Raw genomic sequence first — 22,839 nt, forward strand, 5'->3', positions numbered from 1 at the left:
GTGGGATTTCCAGAAACTGATGGATCAACACTCCCGCTCTCCCCGTCTGCCGGGAAGGGATGGCAAGGGCCAGTGCCTGCAGCCACCGGGCAAACAGCCAGTGGCAAAGCAAGACTGGAGATCCCAACACGTCAGCAGTGATGTCATGTCTGCGTGATGGGAATCTGAACTCCACGCGACGGCGCTGCTGGCCAGAGAGCACCGAGCAGCATCCCCGTGGGTCCAGCTGTCACCTACAACCAGGACCGACAGACACACAGCCCTTCGTTATTTGGGATACAACTTTGAATGTCACTGAATTTGTGTCCTCCTCTAGAGACCCTTGCTGTTAAGGACAAACTTGTATAGTGTAACCAACTGATAACCAAAGTCTGCTTTTTAAAAAAAAATATTATTTCATGAGGGTGACTCACTAGCATCCTGTTCAGTGTCATTTCTGCTAATTGTGAACAAGCAGCTCTCTCCAGTTCCAGCTTCTTCAGTCGCGAGGGCAGTTATTCCTTACAGTCATAGCACTAATCAAAATTTTAATAAGGCAGATTGATTATATTCTTGATCTCTGAGTAGGGGTTTTCCACAGAGCTCAAGTGACAAACCACAACAGATTTAGAAAGAGAGGAGAGGAGAGCTCATCAGCTGGTCCATACCTTCCAAGTTCTCTTGCACAGAAGACAACTGCAAGCCTCGCTGCCTTCAAGACAAAGATTGCACTTAACTAAGATGTAATCTACAGGGTACACGCTTTCCTAGAAATCACACAGATTTAGGCATTCTGCTTATGCTCACATGTTTTGGGGCCTCTACCAAGAATTACTGTAGTCACAAGTCAAAAGACTTTCAAGACATCTTTGCCCAGTACAGTGGAAAAGTTGATCGAGTAAAACCTGGAGGAAGGAAAGACACGTGCTCCACATTACTGGAAAGGCCACTTGGGGTAAAGCTCTCAAAACCCTTTTTGAGGACAACCCCAAACCTATTTTTGCGATTCGAGGGCAGAATTCCAGCAGACTTTTTTTCCCCTGTGTTTCAAAGCAGATGGCTTTTTTCCAGATGCAAGGAAGTGCACCTAAAGGTTGCACATCTTGAGCCACGCTATTACTTTACAATGCGTCTTTTCTTTCTCACAATCTAATAAGTGCCTTTGCTACACGGGCTGAATGAACACAGCATAGGGCAGTCCTGGGTCATATGGAATTGCTCCACAGGGGACTCCAGCCATGACTGGGATCTCTGTTCCCAGTGGACGCGATGCCTGCTGCGTGGGTTGGCACTCTTGGGTGCTGATGATCACCCTTAGCACCGCGCAAGTCAGAGGACACCTGCAATAACGCAGGGGTTAGTTAGTACAGCTACTGGCACACGTCCCGAGCAGTCAGTGTGAACCACGCTCGAGGCACCATCGGTTTGGGGAGCGAGAAGAGTCAACCAGCACATCTAGGGTGCAACCACAGCAAGAATACACTAATGTGCATGTGGTACCTCCTTCACCTCCTCTCTGGGAAACCAGAAAAGCCATTAAGCAAGACAACGTCGAGATCCAGCCATTGAAAAAGAGAGCAAGAGCAGGAACCTGTTGTCTGTACCTGCATATTCTTGTTTGTACCTCTCTTGATGCCTTGCCACAAACACGTCTGCTTTACCCGCTGAGTGCTCCCCAGATTTACACATTTTCAGTGTAGGTCTGGATTTGGGAAAATCCACCTCTACTCCCTCATTATATTCTATGTAACTGTCTAATTTTTAAAAAGATCCATATGTAACATATATTAATAGTCAGATTCAAATCCAATCTGCATTAAACCTCAGAAATGTTGTATCTGGCAGCAGAACTGCTGCACATTTGGTCTTTATTTAATATTATTCATAGGGTTTTGGGCACATCTAAGTCTATTAAGAAAAAATAACTGTCAAAAAAGATTGCCGTAATTGATTAATGAAGGAAACATGGCCAGAACTCAAAGCCCAAGCACACAGATCCCCCTGCTCTGTCAGTCAGCGCAGGAAAGACGAGCAGACCCACGACTCACTCGTGTGCAATACTGGGATGGGTTTGCTGGTGCTGCCATTCTGCAACGCCAGCGGCTGCAAGCCCCTCTGCCCGCTGTCCCCAGGCAGAAATGCAAAACATTTGCAAATTCCACACAGCTACAACAGCCAACAGATTCACAGGCATGACTACACAGGTCCGCTCTTTGTGGGGTTTGGAGAATCTCACCCCATTCTTGTCATTTGGTGCAGTGTCTGCTGCCAGTGCTCTCTCCCCACTGCTCACGGAAGGGAAACGAGGCCAACACCACTCTTCGTAGCATCATCCCTCCCTCTTCCACCCTTGCACGTCTTGTATTCCTTCTGGACTGAGCTGAGGAAGGGCTCTGGGGGGACCTTGGGACCCTTGTCAGGACACTCAAAGAGCCACCTCTAGGAACAAGCAGCAGAGCTAAGCCAACAGCATCTGCACACAGGCACTTTATAAGTGCTGGAGAAAAAGCTTTCATAAAACAGCCCATAACACAAACCACCTTTGTGGAGAGAGAAACCATATGAGCAATATTTGAACACTCCACATCGGCACAAGAGTGCTCCCGTGTTGCTGTGGCAATTGTGGGATTTTTTTTGTCAGCCTGAACTGATGTACTTTTGTTTTCCGAAGCTTGCAAGCAGCTCTGGTGCCTCTGCCACTGCTCTGGGAGGGGTTGGCCAACCTGCAGCAGCGAGAAATCTCAGCAGGCTTCAGTCCTGCCATCCATTACCTTGTGTGCCCTGGGAAAGCTTGCAGCATGTGCATCAGCTCAGCGCCCATCCAAGGGGAAGCAAGACAGCAGGAGCTCCCCTTTGCTCCATTCCCTCCTCCCGGTCTCCTCCTCATTCCCCCTATAACTCTCCAGCAGGCATCATGGGTCAGCACATCCAAAAACCCAACAGTCGGGTAACTTGGAGGCGGAAAGGGAGGAGCGAGACACTGTTCCTCTTGCCCTCGAGGAGCCAAAGGAGAACGAGAGTCATCTTTGACCTTGCTAACAAGCTACTAGTCAAGAGATGGGTACGAAAGACGGAGATCCGTTCAGCTCCATCCACCTCCCGGTAGCAGGCTGCTGCTGGAGATGGTTCTGCCCTCGCCCCAGCTCTCGGAGACCTCGGGGTGGGAAGGCAGGGGAGGCTGCAGGCAGAGTGCTGGCAGGAGAGTCGAGGGAAAAGAGCTGAAGACAGAGGGAAGAGACAAGCTGCAAAGCAGAGAGAAGGAAGAGAAAGGAGCGAGACAGAAAAGAGACCATTATCAAAGAAAAAAAAAAAAACCAAACAGCCAAAAAAACATCCACCACCACGTGAAGTGAATCACTGCCACGGGATTAGGAGGGTGCAGTGGATTTTGGAAGCAGCCAAGACGGAGGCACATCGGCCAAGGCAGGTGCAAACAGACCCCGGGCGTGCTGTGCTCAGGAAGGGCAGGCATCGGGCAGCACCCTTCGGAAGGCTCCCAAGAGCTCCATCAAAAATAATGCTGGGCAGGAGCTGGGTCACCGGCGTCGAGGGGGGTCTGGTGCTGCTCCCCTCCCCAGGGCACTTGCCCAGCCTCCTCGTGCCTCTGGCAAGCTGATTCAACAAAGCCTAACTTGGGTGGAAGGCAATTACGGAGCTGGGTTTAAGCCAGATCAGTTTGGGGATCTAGTTCACCGCAGGAGCCTGGGCTTTACCAGCCCAAGGAAAGCACAGCAAGACCTGCACGGAAAAGTCTAACAAACATGACGTTTTAAAACCACACACAGAAACTCCTTAGCTTCTGGAAGGACTGCAAGCAGAGCAGAGAGCTTTCCAGATTCCAGACACAGATCTCCTCTCCCCAGAAAACCCAGCTGGAAAGCCCAGCCTGCGTGTAGGGCTGCTGCCGCCGTACCTGCGGTTCTGGCTCTATATTGATCCGATACGCTTGAGCCTTCCCATCTTCCAGAACAGGGGGGGACCAGGTCTTCCCTTCGGCTCTGCAATGGGAAATTAAGTAAACTCAACTTAAATTGCTTTTAAAAAAAAGCCCCAAAGATACCCAAAACCCCAAGCAACAAAAAACAGACTTTAAAAAAAACCCCAAACCCCACCAAGCATATATATAGTATATAGGCCTGCCAGGGAATGAATATATATATGCATTTGTCTAAAATTATCCTCAGAAATAGTACAGTGGTAAATAGAGAAGATGCTAGTTCCATGCTATTAAAACCAGGAAGCTCAAACCATTCTTAAACTACAGGCTCCAACTTAGTGTGGAGTTTAAGATACAAACTTATTTCAGTTCAAGAAATCAGCAGACAGGCTTGTGGTGGTTCTTGTTTTGCGTACGCCTGGCTTTGCCCCTTTGTTCTGGCCCTGAATCCTGAAATGTATTCTGCCTGAAATGTATTCTGATTATGTGTGTGTGTATATATATGTACATATATATGCATTCCCTGGCAGGCCTATATACCAGACCACAGCAGGAATTATATAAATGCCTTTCACATGCTACCCTGTATGAATCATCTTGACCCTTTCAACAGGTGCCAGATAGAAAAAGCTCTAAAAATACAGTTTCCATTCACAAATGCATCTTCAGTCCTGCCAAGCCAGAGCAGGACGCTGCCACCGTCCAAAGGTTTTTCCATGTGCCTGATCATTTTTTTCCCCACAGAGGCATCTGGGGGCACAGCTGGGACGGGATCTCCAGCGCGGCTGTCCCCTCCAACGCTCGGGGCACGAGGGAGCTGTAGGGGCCCGGGCAAGGTCCAGCAGGGACATATATGGGCTTTTCTGGATGCTGAGAAGTTGAGCTGGGAGATGGAAACCGCATGAAGTACAAGATAAAGTTTTCAAATGCAAACCATTCCATTTATCATCACCATCGTGCACCACTTAATAAAAACAGGCCTCATTCTGATAGGCACAGATCACTCACTGCGGCCAAGCATCCTTCGTCGGACTCTGGCCCCTGCCACGTACGACATTCAGCTTTGGCTTAATTATCTGCAGAGTCCAAGTTTGAAAAATAAGGAGCACGGTTTTAACCCAGGAAATCTTGAGGTGATATTTTACCTTTGGTACTTTGCATCTAAACCAGTCAGCATACAAACCTACCTTCCCAAATTCAGGGTCCGATCCAAAACCTATCAAAAGCAAAGACTCCCACTGGCTTCAATGCACTTTGGATACACCCCTTAAGGATTTAAGCTTTTTTTATTCCAAACCACTACTCAGTACTACCATCACAGCTTTTTCAACAGGGAATAACATACTTTTTCTCATAGCTAGATGTCTTGTTCTGATAAATCATCTTCCCTGTAATTATTTGATTTTAGGCTGCGACAATTCACTTTAAGTTGGTCTTTCCAACTGTTTTCAGTGGGACAAAGGAAACCATCCTTTCCAGGAACGGCAGCAATCCCAACTCGCTTTTTGCCATGATCCAGCGCTGAGTATATTGCTCCCACATTGAGAATTTCATCTGGAGGCCCAGAACAATGCAAAGAGATCATCATTATTATTTCTGTGCTTTTTCCCCTGCATTGAATCAGCCTGACGTGTGCTCACACTGCCGCAGAGAAGGGGCAGTTACGACATTCCCCTTTGCTCAGCTCTGGAGCCCGCGTGCCAAACACAGCTTAAAGGATCCCCAAAGACTTCAATTTGCCAGTAAATGAGAACCGAGATTCAGAAAGTGATTCTGATTGCAGAAGATAAGAGCGATAGCAGTAAATCTGCTCTGCATGAAGCTATGGCATTTGGTCACCAGTATTGCCAGCACTTTCTAGTTTCCAAGTTCCCTATAGCTCTGATAAACAAAGATCACATCATCTGTACCAGAAAGCAGCTAAACTTGTTTTCCAAAAAATCATCATAGGTGTCTTCATGCTTAATGAATGACACAGCCAGACTTAGGTTTGCATGTAGAAAGCCCCTTCATAGTTAGTGCTTTTAATGATTAAACTCAAGGCTTGACCATCAGTTCTTTAGAGCGAGCAAAAGTTCTTGGTATAAGCAAGACAGCCTCGTACAGCTTCCAGCGATGGCCTGAACAAAACCAGACTCACCTCAGCCACAGCTCCCACTTGAACTACTCTGAAATTAAGCTGATACGGCACAATTTAGGTTCTATTTGGCACTTTTAAAGGCAAAGCAAAGGGGGACTGGGACAAACACCAGCCTCACCAGAGAGAAATGCAAGTCGTAAGTTTGATGAGCATTTATGCTTACACAAGGCGACTCCCTCTTTTGCCTGGGAACAGCAGAATACGAGGTCATCTGAAATAATTAAGAGACGACTCCATCTGTGAGTACGATGCCATGGGCAGCTACTGCAGAACAGGCTGATGCTCTGAGCCGACATCCCAATCCCGGCTGCAGGAACACCCCCGTGCCCACGTCCCCCAGCAGGACCAGCAGCAGAGGGGGGTCCCCTGCAGCCCCCCCAGGACAGGGAACCAAGCAAGCCCCAGAGCAGTGGGGACCTCAGGGTCAGCACGGCCACCCCAAGGCACCCTGGCAGCAGGTTCGTGCTACCAACAGTCCGAGCTTTGTGTTTAGGCAACAGCAAAAACTAATCACACTTTTCTAACATAATGGGTGAGAGATCAGACGTCGCGCTCAAATGTTCCGAGTCGTTTAATTTACGGCTCAAGGACGGGAAAAATGTTTTCAGATGTGTTGTAGCGGATTAAAGTCAGCTATGTGGAAATCATTACCCTGTACTAACAATGTCCTACTCTATTTTAACGGCTGCTAGGACAATCCTAAGCAAAATAACTTGACCTAGGTTAGCGCTAGGCCTTCAACACGGGGCTTCGCGGGAAACGGACCCACTAACAAGACATAACCAAAAAAACAAAGTTGCAGACACCTTTTATCCCACTATTTGTTTTCTAAAAGACTCAACGTCATTCTCAAAAGATTACTTGCATATGCTCACATATTTTACCAAAATGTTTTTTCACCTGGTAACGATCTGCAAGTCTTGCTCTCTACATTTGCAGGGCTGCTTTCAAGCTGCAAGAATTCCTGGGTCTTATTGAATTTCTAATTTCTCCATCCCCTTATAAACTAACATTTAGCACTTGGGAAGTGCCAGACCGGACCCGGGACACTGCCCGTCTGCTATTGTGCAGCCACACAGGTGCGAGCAGGCGACAGCTACGCAAACCTCCGGAACAACCACATCGCTGTATTTCACCCCAAACTGTACGGTCCCTTCTCAGGGGGGTGACTCCAGGTTCCTGCCCACCTCCTGAACGCTACTCACCTCCCATGATGGCACATCACTATGGTCACAACTGATTTTTATCACTGATAAGGCTGTTAGCCTTCTAGGAGCTGAATTCAGTCTAGAAGCAGCTACAGCTGATGCTTCTAAATCCCCAGGACTGTGAACCTCGCCGTGCTAACCGCGAGCTGTTGGATCCGTCCCCACAGCCCAATGTAGGGCTTTCACCGGCCGTGCAAGGTGGGCAAGGCTTTGCACAGGCTGGTGAACGGGCACAGGAGCTGAGCTCTGCTGAGCACCACGACGGACCCAGCTCGTCCAGGGTAGGTGAAGGAGAAGCTGCAGGATTTCTCCTTCTTCATTCCTCTCAGCTGAAACCACTGCTGTGTATTGAGGCTCTGGAAAGCTGCCGTTTTTCCTCTCTATTAGTCCTCAAGGAGCTCCAGAGGGGAAGCTGTGATTCACTTTTTCAGTTGTACTTTTACTGGAAACTTGAGAACATCATACATTGTCAACCTTCCCATCTTCCAGCAGTGTGCCTGCACTGCTCGCAGCAAACAGACCCCAACCAAACCTCCGCGGGCTGGGGGAGGCAGGAGGGGGACTCAGAAGAACATCAGCTACGTGAGGTTCCAGGGACTTTTGGGGCTACACGTCCAGCAGACTCGTTACTGGGCTTTCTCCCATAGAAACTTCCAGAAAAACTCCATCTCTGTACAGAGAGCAGGAATAAATAGAAAATCTTCATACTCGGATTCTCCAAGCAGACTCAGCAGAACTTCGGTTCGGTTATCCGTCCCACAGCAGAGCACAGCTCGTGGCTACAAGCCTCACTGCAGTTCTGCACTTGGGCTTCGTCACTCGGTCTCAAGCAAACGAGAACAAATCTGACCCTCACGGGGAACACAACGCTGCATGCTGTCGCCATCTGTAAAGGAGTTTGGGTTTTCCCAGCCCACGGACGCCAGCCTGCTTCCTTCTCAGCCCCTTGTCCTCGCTCTGCCAGGGTTGCGCAGAGCAAAACAGCCCCCGGAGCTGGGCAGGGGTTTCCACAGCTGCTATTCAAAAAGAAGAGTCACCATCTCTGAAATATCTTCCCTCCAGGGGCAAGGGCCCAGCTGCAGCACGCACACCAGATGGAGGGGGAAGAAACTGCTTCCAGGATTTATTATAGATAGAAGGAACCAAAGCTGAACCTTCGATAATTTACGCTTTGACACTACAGTCAGGAAATAAATACAGCACAACAACCCCGGGGTCCTTGGCTGTGCCTGGGGCCAGGCAGATGCTGCCAGTCCTCCAGCACCCACCCGGCCCCACACACCAACAGCCCCAGTGTTATTATCAAAAGAAAAGGCTGTAATTGGATTGGATTGGGAAGAACAGCATCAAATTTTTTTTTTTTTTTTAAGGAAAAAATGTCTCAACACACATGAATTCCTCCCTGCACATCACAGCAATGTAAACATGTTACTCCTGGGGCAGAGGAGCCAGAAAGCACCCTTCTTGCCTGATAAGGAATTTCTTCATTTGTGTAACTTAGTGTGAAGTTGTCTCTGAGAAAGAAGAAAAAGAACAAGTTTTACCATGTGATCATCCTTATCCACACATTTACACTATTTAAAACTCTGAAATCCTTGGCCGCCAGTCAAATGCATACATTTTGTGGATAAATACCAAGATCTCCATACCACATTTCGGTGAGTAATAATTCACGAGGCTGCTTAACACCCAGGATCTTCTCCAAGCAGCTGCCACATACCTGCCCTTACCCTCCCTTGCAGATGCCACGCAGCAGGCGAAGCAGACCCCGTACTACCTTGGCTTGGGATTCAACAGCTGGGAAGACGACACTGGAACAGGCTGATTTATCATCAGGGCATCCTGAACCATCCCGCTAAGCCTTCATCAGCACCATCGCCGCCTCCGCCTGCAGCCCAGGCGCCAGGCGCTGCTCCAGCCTTACTAAGCCCATTTGAACTCCTGGCCCCGCATTTCAGAGCCCTTAACCATGACCTGGATGCCCACCCCTCGTTACAGGGATGCCCAAGTAATTCCTCGCACGTTACATCAGTACCCACATGAGCATCGGTTACATAAACCGACTCCTTTCACGAGCTGATGAGGATTTTCCTCCACTCTGTTTTGGAACAGTACGACTACTGTGCTGCTTTGCTTTCCACAGCACCGCTGCCTAGAAACTGCCCTGCACATCTTGGGGCAAAACGCAATCTGACAAAGCCAGGGACAAAACACCCATTAGCTTCAGGAGAGACGGGGGTCTAGCTGAGAAAGGCGTTAGAGAATGGGCATGTGAAGAAGGAGGGAGAACTACCCCAAGAGTGCTTAAAGTCCTTGATAAAGGACAGAGTAGAGATTTTTTTAAAAAAAGAAATACATGTTAGTATAGCCTGAGAGCAGGGGCAGCCTCAGATACCAGCACTGACTCCGGGCTGCAGGGGACACAGGGCAGCCACAGCCCCCAACACACTTGAAAAGCTGTAACGTCCCTTCCCAGCAGTTTTCCCCATGTGGACTTGGGGCCAACTCCTCCAAGAAGGATGCAGCACAAGCCTTCATACTCCCAGCTGGCAGATGACAAAAGCTTCAGAAAAAGCTTTCGGGCTCGCCTTCCCCCTCTGGCACAGACAGGCAGGTCTGGACAGTGCTGCCAAGGACTTTCCAGCGGTGTGCGTCAGCAGGAACAGCATTGCTGATGCCACAAGGTCTCCTGTCCAGTGCCCGAGGTCCTCTGGGCACTCAAGCCTCTGTTCTCAAGCGGTGGTTTCAGCAAAGCACAGCTCCAACTCAATTTTATGGCTGCTTTTATCTGAGGCATGATCCGATTTGAAGCAACAAGTCTTCCCTAATAACTAGGGCTGCAGCATAACCACAAGAGATGTTAACATTCAAAGGAGCTGGGAAGGCTTTCTTTAAAAAAAAGAGATAAGAAAATACACAGTAATACTTAAGCAAGAACAGAGCAAGCTGCGCTGCTGAGCTGGTTTATCTCTGGGCCCTAGGCTTGTTATGTGCACTGGCCCAGACATTGACTGTCTTCCAGAATAAGAAAGGGTTGATTGCAAGAAATAATATTGATTTTAATACGCAAGTACTTGTTCACACGAACATACATCACTACAGAAAATCCAGATGTGATTTGTCAAGCCTGGGTTGCTGGATCCTTTGTTACTGTTAGAAAATAAAACAGTTTTTCCATCCAAGGTTACCACTGTCTGGAGACAGAACGCCCGGGCTCTGCCAGCATCTCACCGTGCTGTGTGTTTTGCTGCCGATACCCTCCAGACGCTGCCTTGCTCAGCCTCCCCAAAATTATGTGGAAGATCAGACGCAGAGCTGCCCTGAGCCCTGCTTTTCTTTGCAAGCCAGCAGCCCACATCTTCAGAGCTACCTCCCCAGCCCTGTCTCCTGCGGGGTTCATAACCAGTCCAGGGAAACTGGAGTGTCCCAAGGAGAGAAAACAAGCACTCCTCCAATTTCCCAGGAGCTGTCACGCAACCGTGCCAGATACACCAGGAAACGACGTGGTTCCCTTCTGCCAACACAGCCGTGCCGTTTGCACCGTGAATCTTTCCTGCTGCCTCAAAACTCCACTTCCCCAGGGCTCCTGATACCACTGGAGCCCCCAGTTCCCCAGGAGCTCAGCACCGCTCCCAGCGAGCGAAGCCACGGCAGATGTGCTTCCCAACCACTGGCACGGTCCTCCGGCCGGCAGAGCCACGGGGAGGAGCGCTCTGGGTGCTGCTTGCCATTATGGTGTTTGGAAATTACACGTTCACATTTGATCAGAATCTCTCCGTTTTTCTCCCTCCGCACCGACTAGATAAACAGATTCTGCCATGCAGCTGGGTAAGAGAAAAACCATCAAACCCAGTGTGACATTCCTAATGCCAGACTGTGCTAACACGATACATGCGCCAATCTATTTACAGTCCAGCCACATGGTCACGCCTGACCGTGGATAAAGTTTGCATCACAGCAGAAATCCCACTTACTCCAGTTGTTCCCTCCCAAGTACGGGGGAGAGATACTGCCCGCGCTGCATGGGAAAGTTTTACACTCTAATTGTTTATTCTACCCACAGTCAGTCAGTCCTTGTGGCTCATTACTTGTTCCCCCACCAGTGTATCCAAATTTCTTAATGAAGCAAATTTGATACACGGGATAAGCAGCATCTCCTGCCACCAGCTTCAATGGGCTCTCCGCATCCCCAACACCTCCGAAACCCAGACGGGCCACATCGGTCTCAGGACGTCCCATCAAACCACACAGTAACTCCCCCTTCTTGTCCTCCTCCGCACGTTTTCCCCCCATTCTGATTTTCCTACTGAACTTTCTACTCAAAGGGCATTTATTGACCACAGTTTGAAAACAAAACCAATCTTGTTCTCTACCTCAGTAACACATAATGTCAAGGGTTCATGGAGAAAGGGCATGAGATGGAAGAAGCCCAGAAGGCTGGAAGCCCTTCGCTGCCAGGCTCGCTGCCTGGCTCCCTGCCCTCCCTCACCATAAACGCCCGGCTGGAGGGAGCCTCCTCTGGTAAAACACAATTAACATTGAATTTCATATATCTTCACTAAAGACATACAAACAAACTTGTTGTTTCAAATATATTTCAAACACACTTAATTAAAAAAAAATTCTCCTTCTGTTGACTATATTTTGTTGAAGGCAGTGTACAGAGAGAACACTGCTTGGAGAGCATCCTTCTGCCCCAGGGAGGAGATACTAATCCACCCCTCTGCACCTGGGGCCTTCCTGGAGCTCAGCCTCATAGCAGAGTCCAGGGCAGTGATTGCAGCCATCACAAACGGCAGTTGCTGGACACGCACACAAACCAACAAAATCCCCCCGTCACTGCCCCAGGACACGGTTCCCTCCCCAGCACCAGGTCACTCCGCTCTCCAGGAGGCAGGTCCTGGACCAGGGATCTGCTCACACCAAGGAGGTAGCACTGGACACGCTTCCAGCAATGACTAACAGCTGGGGAGAGTCAGCTGGATCCAACAAGTCACTCGGGAAACAGGGGAGCGAGATCCAAGAGCCATGTCACCGAGCACTCACTTTGGGCCAAACTAAAAATAGACCTAATAAAGCATTACTGGAGCTGCTGTCCTTGCTGTAGAAAAAATAAACTATTCAGTTTTTCCTATCAAGAGAAAGGCCACTCCCACAGGCTTCTCTGGGCACAGCCAAGGTGTGTTTTGCTCTTGGAGGAGCCACCCAACCGACCCAACAGTGCGATCTCCTCCCCGAGAGGAGCCACCCCACGCTGAACAGTTCCTCACCGTCACCAGCTCCTGTCTGTTCCTATCTTGCAGAAGCCTGAGCATTTATTTTTGCCTATGAGACACAAGAGCCTTTAACGTCTTCATAAACACAGATTTTAAGACCTGACAAAACCCTTGCAATCCTCTTGCCTATCTTCCCGTCTAGCAAAGCCCAAGCCACCTCACCCACGAACCCTGCACCACTGCAAGGCTGTGGGCCATCACCAGCAACCTCTGCTATAGAGAACCCACCACTCCTCTGGGCACACTGCAAGGTCTCTCAGTTAAAAATATCTGTCCTGGTAGGTGCAGTTGGGCAAACCCAACCTGAAGCCACAGACCCTCCTGCTGCCAGGAGTCTTCCACACAGCAGCTTCCAAGACCACCACGAGGTCATTAACGACCATTTCTGCATCTCAGGGAAGCAAGACAGACAGATCACCCTTAACCCCACCAAGGCACATCCCTGCAGTGCTGCGAGACCTCCATCTTGCTCCTCTCGTGAAGGAGCGGAGCTGTACCAGTGCGCCACAACCCCTGCCCTGCGTCCGTGCAAGAAGTCACCTCTTTGGAGAGGAGACACCGCGTACGCTCACATGGCAGCTACCACCACCAGTATGGTCGCAGCTACCAGCAGCAAGACCCAAGGACCAGTTCCTAACCACAAGGACTGGGAGGACACCAGCAGAAAGCTGGGCACGTACCGCCTGCCTCCCACAGAGGAGGAGTACTCGAGGGTCCAGTCTCAGCCAATGAACAGATGCTAATTGATACCGGTGGCTAAAACGAGGTGTAAAAGCGGGAATTCAGCCCATAAGTTCACACAGTAGAAACCCTCATCCATGAGAATAAAACGCTGCCACACTGCAGGTGAAAGTTGTTTCCAGCAGAACTTTATTCTAATTCCTGACGAAGTTGTTCTGCTGCCAAACCACCTCAGCAGCTGGTAGCTCACCAAAACCTTCCATCACTGCACAAAGATTTCCACCTCTTCCAAGGAAAGCTCCACCAGCCTGCAGACAGCCAGGAAGGGAACCCTTGTCCTACCCTGGGTACAGCCCCCGTTTGGGGTAGAAGACCACGCAGTCTCCCTAAAACTGCTCCAAATAGAAAGCAAAATGACTGTCCTCCTTGGCTATGAGAAATTCTACCTGCGTGAAGGTTTTTCTTGTTTTTCTTTTTTTCTTTCTTTCCTAATGCTGAAGCCCCACCATCCCTACGACATGGGCTGAACTCAGGGGACTCTGCTTTGGCCGGGTGGCTCGGACACCACTCTGATGAACCATGAGGAACCAACGAGGCTTTGCTCTGTTTATGGCAGTGCTCCTTCCCTGCTGCCCCGGCTTCCAGTCAGAAACTACATGTTTTCCAAGAAAAGTATAAACAGTAAATGATTGCTCTTGATAGCAGGAAATGCCTTTTTAATCTGAAGTAGAAAATTGTATACACTTATTTAAATCTACTACAGATAACATTAGCTATTTGTGAGCCTTACAAGGAGCACTCATTTTGCCTGGGTAATTTGTGATTTGTATTAGGAACCTTTAGCTACAGAATTAATTCCAATGCAAAGCAAAAAAACCCCCAAGCCTTTGTTTTGCTTTAAATATTCTAAAAAAAGTGAACTTGGCAGGACCTTCAAATGTATATTCATTGAACAGATGTTTAGGAAAATAATAGGTGGATGTTAATGAAGTGGGAGGCTTTGCCCAAAGGAGATTTCAGTCCCACTGCTACTCTTGCTTGTGGTGATAAAACCTCCATTGGGTTGAAGGATCCAACCCAGCTCACGGCCCAGACAAGCCTTGCAAGGTACAGATGATAATCCACACATATAAGTGAACTGAACCCATTTTTTATATCTGTGATCTTTAAAAAATAGTTTTGTTCTGCTGTTTTTAAAAATGCAGAACGATTACACAGACCACGGGGATGCACCAAGAGCTGAGCCTCAGGGCACATCTGCTCCGGGTTGAGCCACAAGCTTTCTGCAGAAGAGCCAAGCAAAGCTGACACACGAGCACACCAAACCGAAGAGGACCTACCTGTTCACGGAGAGCAGTAGCTGGTCCATGCATGCTTTGATCTTGTTTTGTGCTTCTAGGTGTGTCATGTTCTCTGTGCTCTCTCCATTAATTGCCAGAATAATATCTCCTGGGCACAGGTTTGCCATGGCTGCTTTACTGCCAGGGTTAATCTAGGCAGGAAAAAATAAAAGGGTTACTTAAAAGAATGCTCAATTTTAAAAAGTCCTGTGTTTGGAATAAGCAGCAGATAAAGGGAATAGTTATTTCTGGAGAAGACATGCGTTTTTGCCTACACCAACAGCATCTACCAGAGGCTGGATGTCAGAGCCAGGTCTCTTGCGTCAGCCGCAGTTCTCCGAAGGCCATCCTCTACAACAATGCTCTTCTAAATTAGAGATTTCTGCCAACCCCAGTCAGTGTGTGACCAGGTCCTCTCTTCAGATTCATCTCTTGCTTGACATAATGCAATACGCTCTTTCCAGAGATGCTTTACACTCCTTCATGCGGTGAGGGTCAATCCCTAAAGAGCAGATGAAACCTTCCTCTTTGGCTAACTACGTAATTAGAAGATGAGCAGTCATCCTAATTGTTTCCTGTGGAGAGGTTACATTTGACATCAGTTTTTCCTGACCATCATTCAAATGACTTGTCTCTTTCTAGCCCTGCATGGAATATTGCGCAGCTCGTTAAGTCTCCACAACTCTTTCCTTCTGGTTTTGTAAGAATGCCAGAACCTTATACAACTCGTAACTTCTTTCCTGAGGAACTAATGACAGGTCCAGGTACTGTTTGTGGTCAGCCATAAGACCAATCCTGCAGCCCATAAAAGAGTTTCTTGAGAAATCACCATTTCATTTACATCAGCCCAAATGTGTTTTTAATTTTTGCAATAATATAAAATGATGCAAGGCATAGGCAGGACAGGTAAATGTGTCTGTTTAAACTCTTAATAGCTACATGCTTGCCCTCTAATTTCCTCTTCCATCATTCAGAGCATCTGCTAACGCTCCGCTAACCAACCACATGGTTTATCAAGTGAGAAAGTACAGCGAGTCTGACTTTTGGGGATTGGGGTCTCACTGCATTTAGAGTGTGATGGTGCTTTGATTCTGTTTACTCATGATTTACACAGGTCTAATCCCCCGTCTCAGGCGATGGCTCTCTGCTCCATCACACCCCGCTCAAAAGATCCAGGCAACAGGATCACTGCTCTATCCTCCATGTCCCCCGGGCATAGCTGACATCAGTGCATGGTGGCAACCAGACGCTAACAAACCAGGTATGTTTTTTTCTGATCGTTTGAGACCAAGTGCTGGCCGCCCACTCCACGGTGCCCACAAGCCCCCTGACCACCGCAGACCATCGTTAGACAAGCAGTCTTTTAGAAAGGGAGGCACGCATCCATCATCCCTGTTATCATCTTGACTCGTTTTCTGCAGTTCTGTTTTCACAGGGAATTTGGAGAGGATTTAGTCTTACCACCGAAGCCCTTTGTGGATCGCACTGGGGCTGCTCACAGGACCGAGGCCGGTGGAACAACCGGCGAGAGGCAGAGAGCACCCGGCGTAACACAGCCCTGCCGCACGCTACAGCCGCCCATACCACCGAAAAAAATCAACCTGAAGGTGTTCGAGGAGCTCCAAACCACTTTTTACACTTAAGTAGAACTGGCAGCCCGAATTAAGGCTTTTGTTGCGTTGTCAGAGTAAATCAGCATTTGCCATTTGCTCTTCAATAGTTTCAGCCGGGTGATTTTGCTCTAACAAACCTGCCCGGCCAACTCCGTCCCTGCTCACGGGCTCCCCTGTGACTCAGCTCAGAGCAAACAAGAGGAGGTATTTCTGAGCACAGCCAAAGTAGCCGTAAAGCTCCGACACAGGACTTTTCACCCCAGGACAGGTTTATTTCTTCCCTGGTGTGCATTTGTCCTGTTGGTTTTTTGAACCCCTGTAAGAAGACATGGAGTTCACAGAGCATTAGGGTCCTTCTAACAGCCTCAGAAGCTGCCAGACCCACCAGAAAAATCAACCAGAAGCTCAACCAGCACCTCCAAGGAAGCATCTCCATGCACTTGCCTGTTGTTATCCGCTTCGGTCAGTGCCCACCCCACAGCCCCAGCTGCCAGCAGGCTTTTGGACTAACAGACCTGCAGTTTGACCCAGGACAGCTGTATTTTGTTCTTGTCTATTCAATGCTGTCTAGATGTCTGACAGATTTTTCTCCCTGCGCTGATCTTAACCAGATTGTAGCTTCCTTGGAGAATAAGCCGTTCACAAATGGGGCTCTTAGCTGTTTCCTATTTTTAGATTCTGGTTTATTTAAAATTATTTTGGCAGTATCTTTATGTTAGCATTTTACGCTAGCCATGGAGATAACTGAGGGCTTGAAACAGAGCTGCACTCCAAGAACTCATTAGTTTGAGATACAGCATTGATGTGACAGCAGCTTGGGAATCAGTATTGTAATGTCTGACAGGTCCAAAGTTTGTATTTTAGTGAATAATGTTCAAAATACTTCAGACCAAGTTCTCCTACCTCACAGCTGTGCAAAGCCATTGACGCCAAACATGCCACAGAAAGCTCTGCGAGCCTGCTTACAGGTCAGGGCTGCCTTTGAACCCTCATGCAAGGGTCCTACCTGCTTCACTCCGTGCAGCCAGCCTACCGCAACACCAGGACCTCCGTAAGGACAAGGATGCAATTTCAAATAAAGTAATTTTTGTGATAGAGTCTACGCTTGGAGCAAAACACCCAAGAAAGATGACCCTCTGTTGTCACGTGGAAACGAATAAATACACAAGGAAGGAGCAGGAGGGATCTGGGTGTCTTGTTCAGGCACCCACTGAGCTACAAGCAGCCAGCACCCGCACCCAGCAGCAATGGGCTCAATCCAGAATGCTCCTTAACCAGCCTCTTTCCTTAGGAAAGCCAGCTGCTGCCCAACGAGCTGCTGAGCATCTGCTATTATAAGCAAGTACATACAAAAAAAAGTGGGTTTTTTGTTCAAGTGATAAACCTCATTTTGTGTATTAGTCTGTTCTGCAGGGCAATAGCCCTAAGCGACGTCCCTACAGCTGCGGGTATTGCCCGTGGGTGCGAGGTCTCTGCAGGGCAGCGACGTTACAGCCCAGCAGCAAACAGAGGTTTTGGGCTGGAGCTTTTACCAGAGGCACTCACCCACTCGCACCTCCCTCCAGAGGGGCCTCGGGTCTGCCGTGAGCCGCAACCGCTGCGTGTGCGACACGAACGAAGCACGCACAAATCGGAGAGACACTGGATATATTACGAAGTTAAAAAACACTGCAAAGAAAACCTGCACCCGGTCACTGGAGCCCTGCGTTCTCAAAAGGGGCCTCCAAAGGAATTGAGGTTTGAGATTAGGACAGGCTTAAGAAAAACGGTGATAAGATTTTTCTTTGTTTGTTTTTGAAGTTCTCCATCAGCGCTAAGAACAAACATTTTAAAAATCAAGGTTGAATGGACACGGACCAAGACAAGACCGACGGATAGGTAACTCGGTGGTGTGAGCGGTCTCCCCGGGAGCAGGACAGGTTGGGTCTCCCCACCACACACCGCCTTTCTACGGGCAATGCCGAGTACCCTAAAGCAGAGTCCCAACACGGGCTCCATCCCACGGCACCCGCTGCACCCTGCGTGTGCCATGCCTCGTCTTGCCCGCGCTGGGCACCTGCCAGGATTTGAGCTGTTTTGTCTGCTTTTCGCTAGCGAAGAGCTTGAGCGGGGCAATTACACACTAGCAAGGAGCCAGCCCAGTCCCTCGCTCCCTGCTAACCCCCGGGGCTGCGGCGCCCTGCACGGGTGCTGGTATTTCAGGGTCGGAATAAGATGCTGGTGGAGAATTAAGGGGCTGGACGGGGTGGTCCGAGCCCTGGCACTGCTGGCATCAAGGCCACGCGGCTCCCAAGGGGCTCTGCTTGTGCCGTGGGGTGACAGTAACCTCGACACACATTCGGAGCAGTCAAGTGTATAGCACCGAGAGCCAAACCCACAGCAAACACCGCAGGCTTAAAGAAACATAAACATTTTTATTAGTTCCCCCAAAGGTTTTTCTTTTTCAACTAGATGAGAATTCCGCCTCACTTGGAAGCTCGGAGCTCCCAAAGCCACAACTTCATACAGCAACGAAGCAGCACCGATGGGAACTGCCGGCCACCATTTAACAAGCACTGCTAGTTATTGTTGCCCCGCACTTGAAGATATTTCCCACCAACATAAATCCAAAGCCAGCTGATGGAGACTTGGGGTGAAATTGCACAAGACAGCCTAGTCAACCCCACAGCTTGCCCACGAGAGGGGGGAGGGCCTTCCCTCTGCACCTTCCCACTCCCGGGTGCCATCCAGCCTCTTCCCTTGTGCCCAGGAGGTTTTTAAGCACAGGCTGGGATGCAATCCAGCAGAGCCGAACAGTTTTCTGAGAGTGAATCAAAGCAACTCAGCGTAATGGGTCCGGTGCACTGGACCAGTCATCTGGGACCAGGGCAGGGATGGAGTTAGCTGGTGGTAAGCTGATCATCATGATATGATTAAGCAGATCCCACACAGCACTACGTGGGGAATAGCCTCTACCCATCACCTAATCGCTGCTGCATCTTCAGCAGGAAGGAACTGAGCACGGAACACGTGCAGGACCAGCCAGCGTGCTGGGGAGGTCACTGGCACTCGTGTTTTTGCAGCTCCTTTTATGCCCATAGAAGCACATTCGCGTGTACTCTACCCGAGGCGACCGCGCATGCACAGCACGGCGTCTGCTCTGGGAACACAGCGTAAACGCATGTCATTTTTAGTGCTCTCCCAAAATTAAATAAAGCCAAGAGAGAACAATGTTCTGCATTTAAGCCCTCCACAAAAATAAGCAGCTGTTTCTTTGTTACTCTCAAAAAAAAAAATGCAGATGCATAAGAATACTCATAAACAGAAAATACTAAAAGAAACAGAAACCATGCACAGCTAACAATATTGTACAGCAGGGTGTGGGGAGGTTTGCAGAGCATGTGCTCCCAGTAAATAACTCCAGGCTGTTGAGAGCACAGAGAGCTGCTTCTCCCTATGCAGCATGCCTTCTGCAGGGATTCACTCCAGTAGGAAGCCAAAATGTTTTGGGTTTTGTTTTTTTGTTGGTTTTTTTTTTTCCCCCTTTTCCAAAAAGCATATTATTCTCTCTAATCCCCTCAGGACAAGCCTCATTTGTGACACCTTTGTATGTCCTCCACACAGCACTGTGCTTCAAAAAATACTGAAGGTCCAATATCAGCGCCCGTCTCCATCCTTTCATATTATTCCAGCAGGAAAAGGAGAACTTTAAAGAAAGAGACCCCATTAAACAGCCCTTCTCTCACTGTCCTCTCACCACAGGAGGTTTGGTCACAAGGCTGCGAGCATCACCCCCACCAAGGATAATGAGGGGAAATGCGACCCACAGGCTGTAGTGCTGGACCAACACCCCACAAGTCACCATCTCCTTTTGCCAAGTCATCAACCCGTGAACTGTATCTGCACAATTACAAACCAATCTTTTAAAATAAGTTTCTTCAATTATTTTCCCCACCACCTTTCCCAAGATTACCACCCACCTCTCTCCTCTCCTCCAAGGGGACCAGCCTCGAGCAGCTCCCTCCCCAGCCAAGTGGATACTCTGATGCTATGGAACAGACTGGAAAAACCCCAAAGCCAGCAGCGGCTGTCTTATCTGGCCACTGGAGCCTCGTCAGGATTTACTAAGTGCTAGCATCTGACATCAGGCCAATAAAATAAAGCACATTAAGGCAACTGTTGCGCTAAGCCAGTTGGTGTTGGGAGATGTGCAATCTAATTTAGTAAGCAGGATTATTTGCACTGAGAGGAGTTTACTCTTGAAACACACATAGCATTACACTTTTGCCCCCAGAGATCAAGCACAGAAGCGTGCCAGGGTCATGAGACCCGTCTGACAAGGCAAAGTCCCCCGGGTCTCGCTGTGCGCATCCCACCGCACACACAGGGATAACCAACCCCCCCCGCTGCGGGGACGGCTCGGCTCAAGCCATCGCTAGAACTGGGCCAACACCGCAAGCTGAAACACTCAACGCTTCAGTGAAAGTTTAATGTGCTATATTAACTTACACCTCCCCAGTTTTTCCTCCTGCCTCTGTAACATCACCTGTGTCAGGACCCAAGGACAAGGGACACGGTTCCTCCTCACACCTGCACAGGTCCCGGCACAGCCATCGGAAGGAAGAACTTAATATCTAGTCTTCCAGTAGTTTTTACTCAAATTAACAAGTACCACCTAATCAGGACAATCACACCTACATAATAAAGGCAGCTTTCTCTCTGCCAGGCCTCCATCACTTTCATATAAAAAAAAAAAAAGCACTATGTTAACAAAATGCGACACATCCCATCAATCAATGAAGCCATCTTCCCAGAATTTAATGGGTTAAGACATGCAATGCCATACAAGCCTACACAGACCACAACACCCTTCTCTTAAATCAATGGTAGTTTGTTACAGGCAAGTCCGGGGAAGTTTTCTGTTCTGCAAGTGTGATCAAAAGGGCCCGATTAAAGTCTTCGGGAGGCTTTCAAGATAGTGTGACAAAATTCTCAGCTTTTAAACAAAGCAAGCCTGTTCCATTATCAGGAAGCATGCTACGAAGCAGTGATCTTACGGTAGCAATCTCTTTTAAAACAGGAAGAGCCAAGAATTAAATGACTAACTAATGAAGATAAATTCCCCAAATCCTGTAAGCATTTGTTCCAGGAATTCTCTTCAGCTTTTCAAAGCATGGTGCCTTGAACTCACATACATTCCCTGACAACTATTTGCATTTTTCTAATTGCTTATATAAAAGTCCAGTGCATCAAGACTTTATTTAGGTATGCTGTGCAGCCTGGTAAATGAAGAGCACTGTTTATGCAACATGAATACATTTAACTACTGAGGAAAACAAGAAGCTTAAGAGCATAAAAGGGAAAGAACCAGAGTGCGAGTGTTATAGAACGCAAGACACTTGAAAATCCTTTTGAATCCAAGTGCTGATGGATCCAAATCCAAATTCAGAATGGATTCATAGCGTAGATCCTAATTCAGCTCAAAGGCTGAGGACTCCATACAAAGAAAAGAATCATAGAATCATTTAGGTTGGAAAAGACCTTCAAGATCATTGAGTCCAACCATCATCCATGCCCACTAAACCCTGTCATGGAGTACCCCGTCTATGCACTTTTTGAATGCCTCCAGGGATGGTGACACAACCACTGCCCTGGGCAGCCTATTCCAATGCCTGACAACCCTCTCAGTAAAGAAATTTTTCCTAATATCTAACCTAAATCTCCCTTGCCTCAGCTTGAGGCCATTTCCTCTCATCCTAAGGCTGATAATCAATGAAATCCAGTAAGAATTTTAGAGCAACCAACCACGTAACGTGAGTGCAAACCTCAAAGTGCTGACTGAGGCAGACACAGGTTGTTCAGACACTCACACCTGGCTTATTTGGCCAAAGCTCGCCTTGCTCAGCCCCAGAGCACCCAGAACTCAGGCAGCAACCCTTGGTTGGAGAGACCCCCGGGCGCTTTGCCGAAGACATGCAGGAGCAGCTCAGAGCTCTCCCTTTCCAATCACCGGCTTTCTCGGCCAGGAAGGTGGGTTGATAACTTTCTTTCCTATCAAAAGGAAAGCGGCAACAGAGGTGTCTCCAAACAGCAGAAAATTCTCCAACACAAGAAGTTTGAATTCATCCAGGGAGCAAACCTGAAGCTTCGTCCTTGTGAAACGAGTAGGCGTTAATCTCGCACAGACCGCAGGGATTTGTGCCTTTGCAATGCGGCTGCCTTCTCCCAGTTTAATTGCAAACGCTAGATATTTTGCGGGGTTTAGTCTTTTGTACCAGAAGCTTTACGTGGGCTAAAGGCTTCTGGGAAGTGTTTTGTGGCTTATGGTGAATGACAGCATTCAGGCTCAGCGTACTGTAAACCTCCCAGCTGAGCTTCTACTCCACGGTGCTCATTATTGAGCAGTCCTGGATTCAACTGCTCAGGACAGTTTGTCTTCTAGCTGTGCATTGTCCATATCTGATAATTAAGAACAATTACTTGAAATAATCTTCTTTAATCCGGTATGTTTTGCTTTCTGAAGCTTGTACTGTAAAATGTCATTCGCACATAATCTGCTATCAGTCCACACAACATGTAAAACTACTTAAGGTTTAATGGGTGTGAATTTGAGTTGCTCTGGTTGACAAGAAAGATTGAGTGTGGCACGGGCTTTGAGGCATCTTTATGATGTTTGGAAAATTCAT

The 22,839-nt window shown here is 48.5% G+C and overlaps 1 protein-coding gene across 1 annotated transcript in view; it reads right to left on the reverse strand.

The window, feature by feature from the left end:
• Positions 1-1,144: 1,144 nt before the first annotated feature.
• PDLIM4 (PDZ and LIM domain 4) overlaps positions 1,145-22,839 on the reverse strand; it is a 28,413-nt gene continuing 6,718 nt past the window's right edge. The window contains exons 2-5 of the mRNA XM_010579189.1: positions 14,562-14,713; positions 3,893-3,977; positions 2,273-2,418; positions 1,145-1,319 (exon numbers count right to left, since the gene is read on the reverse strand). Of these exons, the coding sequence (XP_010577491.1) occupies positions 1,145-1,319; positions 2,273-2,418; positions 3,893-3,977; positions 14,562-14,713 (558 nt within the window). The remainder of the gene's footprint in view (positions 1,320-2,272; positions 2,419-3,892; positions 3,978-14,561; positions 14,714-22,839) is intronic.

Source organism: Haliaeetus leucocephalus, unplaced genomic scaffold, assembly GCF_000737465.1.
Source record: "Haliaeetus leucocephalus isolate CR32 unplaced genomic scaffold, Haliaeetus_leucocephalus-4.0 Scaffold656, whole genome shotgun sequence".
Taxonomy (NCBI): domain Eukaryota; kingdom Metazoa; phylum Chordata; class Aves; order Accipitriformes; family Accipitridae; genus Haliaeetus; species Haliaeetus leucocephalus.